We start from the raw sequence: 8328 nt of genomic DNA on the forward strand, positions 1-8328 counted from the left end.
AAAACTAATTCACAGACTATGTGCTAGGCTTGGGGCATACTAATATGCCATGAGAAATAAACTTTAAATAAAGTGTCCTGTCCGCCAACGGTAGCTATCCAATTCAGAGGGGCTGCATTGGTACATGACTTCACTGTTCTGGCCTTCCTGTTTTATCAAATTAGCCTGCTTTGGTGGTCAGTTATTCTGGCACCTCTCTGCATTAGGTTATCTGGATTATTCAGGCAGTAGTCCTATGCATGCTTACTTGACAGTAAGCCCTATTGCACACAATGGAGCCCGCCTATGAGTAAACATACGTAGCATTGCACTGTTATTTATTCCTGATGCAGAGAGACAGTGGAATTACCTGCCCTCAGGCAGGCCATGTATAAATGAAAGGGAAGGGCTCCTTGGAGAGCAGGTAGTTCTTACTTTTACAGGCTCTAAAAATAAACCTTTATAGATGTAAGAGTGATGTGTGTCTGCAATTTGAATTTCGAGTGGAAGGTGTCTTGGCTATTCGCAGTTTGGGTAACACTGGCTTAAAAGCATTCCATTGCATATTTAGGAGAAATCCAATTTTGATGATGATCTGTTTTTTAACGTTAAAAACTTGATTCTGGCATATGTGAATCTGTCATTCCTACTATAGGAATTGAGAGTAAAATAAGATGATAAAAATGGCTTTGTAAATACTTACTAAATACTCATTCTGGCAGAGTGAAATCCTATGTGTGGTTACTTGGAGGTAAGTCCCACTGTCCAATGGGGCATACTCCCAGGAATGTGTGTATTGGATTGCAAAAACAACTTTTATTAAAGGGACTCAACGAATACTTAACCCTAATCATGATAATTAAAAATGTTAGTGGTCTATAGCTTTCTTTAATTGTATTCTCTTCTTGTAGAGTGCCATGACTCCGGGCATCCCTATTTTTAGTCCTATGATGCCTTATGGCACAGGACTCACACCCCAGCCTGTTCAAACCACCAACAGTTTATCTATTCTGGAAGAACAGCAAAGGCAGCAGCAGCAGGCAGCAGCACAGCAGTCCACATCACAACCAACACAAGTAGCATCTGGTCAAACACCGCAGCTCTTTCACTCACAGACACTCACCACAGCTCCTTTACCAGGAACCACCCCTCTCTACCCCTCTCCGATGACTCCCATGACCCCAATAACTCCTGCGACACCTGCTTCTGAAAGTTCCGGGATTGTGCCGCAGCTACAGTAAGTGTGTGTTCCCCTCTTCTCCCTCCTGCCATCTTCAATGACATTATTTAAAAATGTATGAAAGCTTCATGTTTGTGTTAGTCATTTAAGTAGTATGGAAGCTACCTACTGATCTTGGCCAGCAAATTTAGCTCTTGGCTGGCTTGGGTAGTTAACTAGTTTATGCAGCAAAAATAAATGCTTCATTAAAATGTCTAAAACATAGACTAAAACCACTTAGGAAACAATCCAGTGTGAATTGCCAGCAGCCTCTGAATTTGGAGGCTGCCGAGTATCCAGTGCAGGGTGGGAGGACAGCGGAGGTGATCTTCACCTCCAGCCGCCCTGCATTTCTGCTAGATGGGCGATTTTGCCCGTCAAGCAGCAGCACCTCGGAGGGGGAGGGAAGGAAGCTGGGGCAGCCATAGGATACATCATATTGCAGCCACTCCGATCTCCTCCCTGCCTCCGGGAACACCCCCTTTTCCCTGTCTCCGGACTCCATTTTCTGAGTGTGGAGAGGTGGCTGGCATGGTTCTCTCCACGCTGGCTATGAGGGAGAGGGGGCAGGAACTCCTGGCTCTGAAGTGGGAGCCCTGGCTCTGACATTGGAGCTGAGAAACCAAACTATCCTATGCCCCCCCCCCCCCCAAGATGCTGTCTGTAGGGCATAGGATTGCTCTTAAACCATACACAGACACATCCAGACACCAGCCCAATTAAGTCTTGCAGTATTTGTAAAACATGCTTGGGCTTTAACAGATGTTTGTGGGCAAGGAGCTCTTGAGTTATGAGGCGGTTACAAAGAGCTTCTCTGCATGCCCCTGTGTTCTGAACTGGTGCACAGATGGAGAGCTCAAAGCCCTCTTGATCATTTTTGGACAATATGATGGGAATACAAGGCAGGAGGTAGACTGTGTAGGCTGACACAAACCTTTGACGCACCTGCATGTGGGACTGAGTGGGCTCCTGTAGTTTTATGATAATGCAATTCTTCATTGGATTCACAGCCTTGGGATTCTTAAGAGAACCAACTGAAGGCTGATTTTCCTGTGCTAGAGTCGCAACTATAGGCCAAATCCTGGAACTACCTTAATTGTCATAACTGTTTGGGAATTGTAGCCAGTCTTACTTAAAAACTAATAGAATGAAAAATTGTTGTAGTGAGGAGAGTAAAGAGGGAGCAAACAATGTATAGAACTGGCGAAAGGTATTTCATTTGTATGTTTATATATGAGAAAACAAACTTAAAATCTTAATGTAGAATTTGTTTGAAGCTTCCTAACTAACATGTTGGCTTGGGCTTTCATTTCATTAAAGGAATGTGTTGTGTTGAATGTTTGGAGAAAAACATTCTGTGAGAAAATGTCTTATTGGCATTTATCCAGACTGTCAATGACCTTTTTGCAGTTCTTATGTAAGGAAGGGTTGCCATTAATTTAACACTTCTTATGAACTTGCTTTCAATTTTTAACAGTAGAAATCCCGCTGGTGTTCTGGGTCCCTTAGCTTAGTTCTCTATCAATCTTGTAACATGTTCAAAATCACTGTAACAAGCAAAATTGGTAGGGCATGTGCATGTAAACAGTCAAAATAATCCGATGTAAATCTGACAAGCCTGAGTGTTTTACTTCAGATCCAGTCACATAATGGGGGATACCTTCAAAATATGGAGGGATCCTAGCTTGCCTAACATTTCTCTAAATTGCCTTTAGGAATATTGTGTCTACAGTAAATCTTGGTTGCAAACTTGACCTAAAAACTATTGCCCTTCGTGCTCGAAATGCTGAATACAATCCCAAGGTAAGGGACAATGGAGAGGTGCCAAGGATTCTTCCACTAGCCAGTGCTGATTACTTTGTACTTTTGCCTGTTCATCTGGCTCCAACATTGAGTTCCATTTTGGGGGTAGAAAGATGGGGTATCAATCAAAGAAACAAGCAAATAAATGCAGGACTCCTTCAGTTTATCCTGCCACTTAAAAGATTTGTTTGTATGGTTTGTGAATAACAGTTCCAAGAAAAGGAGTCTGTGAAGTTGTAGTAGCAGCCTCAAAGAACAGTGTAACAAACATCCAGCCTGATCAGGATTTGCTATGCAAACATGGTACGCCTAGTGGCTGTTATAATAAAACAAAACAGGAGTTGGATCCACCAGGTCAAATGTTCACTGTTGGATGACTGTTATCGCCTTTTAAAACTAAAGATAGGAAAAATCAATTATTAGGTAAGAAGCCAGCAGAAACGGCACTAACAGCACTTGCTGAACTTTCAGTGAATGCAATGTGTTTTCTAGGAAAGGAGTAACAGTTTCTCCCTGTCCATGCTCCTGGGCAAAAGCAGAGTTCTCCTTCGGACAGCACTTGTTGCAGGCAGGCAGAAGATCCTATTTGCTGCTTTAAAATAAAAAGAGGGTGGGGTGGGAGAAGCAGCTAGCACAGCACCTTGCGTTGAATAAAAAAGGAAAAGGTCCACAAAGTGGTGAAGCATTGCATGGTAGCAGGTGGGGAAGTACATTTTTTGACATTTACCAATTTGTTTTAAAGCATTTATGATGAATGATCCTATTGTGCAACTGTGCAGGGGCATTCTTGGCCCCAGCCCTCTGCATACTGTCTGGACACTGGGATAAGGTTTTCCATATATATTCTTGTCACTTCTGTTCTGCTAGGTGAATTTGTTGAATTGTGAGCAGTCTGCACATAACAGGAAATGAGGTTTTCTTGAAGAAAGCTTTTTAGCTTTGGGACTTAAGAACCTGCTACAGTTAAACTGTTAATACAAAACACGTACTGCTTTGTGTGAGTATAGGCCTTGCAGTATCTTTCACAAGCCTACTGAATAGTTTTCTGTACTACAGTGAAACTGGGATCTGAAATGATCCTTCTGAATTAAAGTGGAAATGGTGGCGATTACAAACATTTTACACCAGCCTTCCCCAATCAGATGCCCTCCCATTGACCATGCTGGCTGGGGATGGTAGGAGTTGTAGTCCAGTGCATCTGGAGGACACAAGGATGGGGAAGGATGCTTTACACTATAGCAAGGGGTAAAGATACTTTCTGTTGTATTAGAACTTTATTCCTAAAATACTCAACTATAAAAGCTTTCAAAATTTAAAAGGTGATTGAATAACAAATTGTCACATGGAGGTGATTAATTCACTTCCAAATTCTTGCTAATGTGCCTCAGGATTCCTGTAGTAATAATCTTTGTTCTATGTATTTCAGCGTTTTGCTGCTGTAATTATGAGAATAAGAGAGCCACGTACCACAGCTCTCATATTCAGCTCTGGGAAAATGGTGTGTACAGGAGCTAAAAGGTATGTAAGCATGTACAATATCTGTGCCTTTTCATCTTACTCATACTCAGTGTAGACACTTTCATTTGACAAGGGTAACCAGTTAAGATCTAGCTGACAAGCACATTTATTGCACACATGTGTACAACATTTACTGAGCATTTACTTGGTGAAGTTACAATTGTTTCCTTTACCTTTTCAGTGAGGAGCAGTCCAGGCTGGCTGCCAGAAAGTATGCTAGAGTTGTGCAGAAGTTGGGCTTTCCAGCCAAATTCTTGGATTTTAAGATTCAGAATATGGTGGGTAGCTGTGATGTGAAATTCCCTATCAGGCTCGAAGGGTTGGTTCTTACGCACCAACAGTTTAGCAGGTAGGTAAAGAGTTCTGTTGTTCTCAAGTGGTGAATGCTACAACAGAGTGAATAATGAAGCTGTCATTCCTTTACTCATGCTTTTATCTGCTTAACATGCTTAAGCTGCCTAATCATAGCCTAGAATCTTCCATTGTGTCTTGAATTATTCAGTGCATGCAAATGAGATGTAGTCACGGAACTTTAATCCACCAGTCACTATATAGCCCGTTTAAGGCACTCTGTATCTATAAAGCTTTTTAGGGGGCTCTATAACACTCAAGCAATGGAAGGAGTTCTATTTATTTATGTAGGAAATTATATCTCAAAGGGGGGAAAAGGGGGGCTGGTCTTATTTAAACATCTTTTAGTGAAGTGATGAACAGATAATGTAAATTCCTAGCTGCGTAGTAATAGAAATGAAATCTGAAATTCACCCTACCCAATATGGGTGGCAAAAACATTTTAAAAAAGTTATTGTCTACATACAGAATTCAGAATTGGAGTTGGTTCAGCAACTCCAGCCACGTCCAATTCCTATATGTAACTTTGTATATGTGGCTTGAAACATCCGTTTTGGTATATCCACCATAGGATTTAGTACTAATAACAAAAAAAATCAACTTGTGGCAAGAGGAGGGTTGTTTCCTCTTCTAAACAAACATCTTGATCAACCCACATTAGCTTCAGTTTCATTTATACATTTTACCTTACTATTAAATCTTTTCTTCCAGTTATGAGCCAGAGTTGTTTCCTGGCTTAATTTACAGAATGATCAAGCCAAGAATTGTCCTGCTTATATTTGTTTCTGGGAAAGTAGTTTTAACTGGTAAGTCATATGTGAAAAGTATTGCATCAATTGTACTTAAAGAACCAAACTGTAGTTCCAAAGGAGAATTCCTTCTAGCAAAAATCCGAATTATTTGTGTGTTAGCTTGGGCATTTTTCAGTTTTGAGTTGGTGTATTGGCTTGATGCTATCTGGGCTATAGCATTTGGTATCTTAACTATTTACCTATGGAATTAACATGTTGTAGAAGTTGGTGAACTCTACTAAGTGTCTAAACTATGCATTTACAGCACTGGTCTGTAAGGGGTTTGAGCCATGAACTCTTTCTGCAGATACAATGTGTTATTGTATATGAAGAAAAAGAACAAACCAGTGAGGGTGGTAGCCTCATGTTCTTCATAATGCGTACACTGTGGTTAAAATAGTTTTGCTATTTCCCTCTAGGTGCAAAAGTCAGAGCAGAAATTTATGAAGCATTTGAAAATATATATCCTATTTTAAAAGGATTCAAAAAGACAACGTAACAGTTTCCTGTGCTTATCCAAGAAGTTGGGGCACACTTCAAAAGGTATTGATTATGGCACAGCAGTAAAAGGAGAGAGACTTACACACTGCAACATCACGACTTGGAATATTTTCCCAGTTAGTGCCTGTTTCCCTGATCTTCATAGGAAGAGAAGCTCTCATTGTGTGTTATGTCTATACTGAACTACTGTGAGTTGCTTCATTGCGCTCTCCTTGGAGAAACAACTGAGTTTATTTATATTTTTTAGCTTTCAAACAGTTTTAATGGCTAATCCTTTTTTTAATCTGGAAATCTTATTCTGGCAAGTTAAACTGTATTATCCAACACTTTAAATCCTTTTGGTTACAGTATTGTTTCAACCGTGGATTTTATAACCAGAAATTTTAATTGTCTGTTTAGACTTTCTTTCACATTCCCCGTTTCCAGTGTTCAGCAGGACAGAAACTTGCTAATGAAAACAAATGCCTGTATATATTCCTTATTTTGAGAAGCAATCTGAGTTCTACATGTGTAATTAATGCCATTTATGGAACTTGAGAACGGAATCCAAATAGTAAAACCTGTGATCCTTCCGATTTGCTTTTGCTGCCCTTTTAATGTGCTAAATGCATGCCTGTAGTTTAAATGTACTGAATTGGTTTTTATAAGATTTTTCCTAACAATCCAGTATTAAAGCAATGTGTTTTGCCATTTCAGTGATTATTGTGTTAATTGCCTTCTAAAAGTTCAGTATACAAGCAGCTGAGGCTTGGTCTGCCCAGTCCTCAATTCCTGTGGTGGAGAAGGAGCAGGTTTGTGCTCTGCTCCCAGTCCCATGGAGACAACTAGGTGCTCTGTTCCAGTTCTTGATCATATGGAACACATGATTCACCCTAGCTGTTATTTCCATGGTGATGGGAAAGGAGGCAAGTTTACTTCTCCACTATGTGGAGGTGGTAATTTTAGATAGGTTTTTGTTTCACTGCCACCCTTATCATTAATCTGATTTAATTTAACCCCTATTATCCCTGTTTTTATCTTGCTTTCTTCTGGCCTGCAAATCCTACTCATGAGTCATTCCCTGGTTTAACTGCCATCCTGCCCCTGCTAACGATGGCTGGTTGTTATGTAGACCAGAGTAGGTAGATTGGATTTGTATTGGATTGTCTAGATCACGGATGGGGAACCTTCAAGTCTGTGAACACCTCCCATAGAACCCCCACCCCACCCCCTGGAGAAGGGAAAAGGAGACAGGAGAGTGACCCTAATTGAACTGTAGCAGCGAGGTGGCTGTTGCTCGGCCGGGAGCTGGCTTCCATTGGAGAACATAAGGGTGGAACAAAGCATGCTCACTGGGGAGCTGCTACTTGAAGGTGGTCTGGGTGCCTTGCTTGCCTTTCACCTTTTCTGATGGGAAAGGCTCAGGCTGAGTGAAGCTGACTCAAGAGTGGATGTATATAAGAATGGAGGGGGGCACATGCTGGCTCCATACTACTGGCATGCAGCCAAAACATTCCCAATCCCTGTTCTAGTTCATGATTTGCAAATCTGGATTTTAAAGTGTAAGATGCTTCTGAAGGCAAACTGCCAACTTAATGTCCTCGACTGGGATGAAGTGAGACTTCTCTAGGCACTTTGGAGAGCTTGCTTCCAAGCAGCCCGTAAAAGGATGACTAGCTTCCATGAGCATATCCAGCAGTGCTTTTTTCCAATTCAAGAGTCCCAGAATTAAACTTGCTACCTCTTCTCTCGTTCATGCCCTGAAACAGCTTCTCCATAAGCATGTTTCCATAGTACAGAAAATTATTTACTGGTGTCTGTACAGTAGTGGAAGCTAATCAGTTTTTAAGATAAGATCAAGTGGAAGCTAATCAACTTTAAAAAAATTCTTTCTGCAGAGTTAACTGGCATGTCTCACACTCTTACTGAATGCCCTCCCATCTATTTCAAACTGATGCACGGCATAAAATATGGTTGAATCCAGGATGTGGTTCTCACTGTTGTTGGGGCTAGTTCGTAGGTACACCTTGGATTGGACTCGGCTTTTGTATTCTGTTCTCTCTCCCATGCCTGGGAAGCATGCAGCAGGTGTAGATACTCCCAATGTGTAACAATAAGGCTTCCCACACCCACCCTAAATTAGACTGCCAAAATGAACAAAGCTAGGAATGGATTTTAGTATGAGTG

General features: G+C 41.1%; 1 protein-coding gene across 5 annotated transcripts in view; it reads left to right on the plus strand.

The window, feature by feature from the left end:
- The window catches only part of TBP (TATA-box binding protein), a 15335-nt gene extending 8474 nt beyond the window's left edge, over positions 1-6861 (plus strand). For 4 of the 5 annotated variants that reach the window (XM_084828072.1, XM_084828073.1, XM_084828071.1 and 1 more), the window contains 6 exons: positions 891-1216; positions 2914-3001; positions 4428-4519; positions 4701-4868; positions 5582-5676; positions 6081-6861. In XM_084828072.1, coding sequence (XP_084684198.1) covers positions 891-1216; positions 2914-3001; positions 4428-4519; positions 4701-4868; positions 5582-5676; positions 6081-6160 — 849 coding nt within the window. In that variant the 3' untranslated portion in view covers positions 6161-6861. Of the gene's footprint in view, positions 1-890; positions 1217-2913; positions 3002-4427; positions 4520-4700; positions 4869-5581; positions 5966-6080 lie in introns of those variants that run through there. The other variant, XM_084828069.1, reaches the window with a different exon arrangement.
- The last annotated feature ends 1467 nt before the right edge of the window (positions 6862-8328 follow it).

The sequence above is a fragment of the Heloderma suspectum genome, chromosome 1 (assembly GCF_057233095.1).
Source record: "Heloderma suspectum isolate Gila_16-S chromosome 1, 16-S_ref, whole genome shotgun sequence".
Classification (NCBI taxonomy): domain Eukaryota; kingdom Metazoa; phylum Chordata; class Lepidosauria; order Squamata; family Helodermatidae; genus Heloderma; species Heloderma suspectum.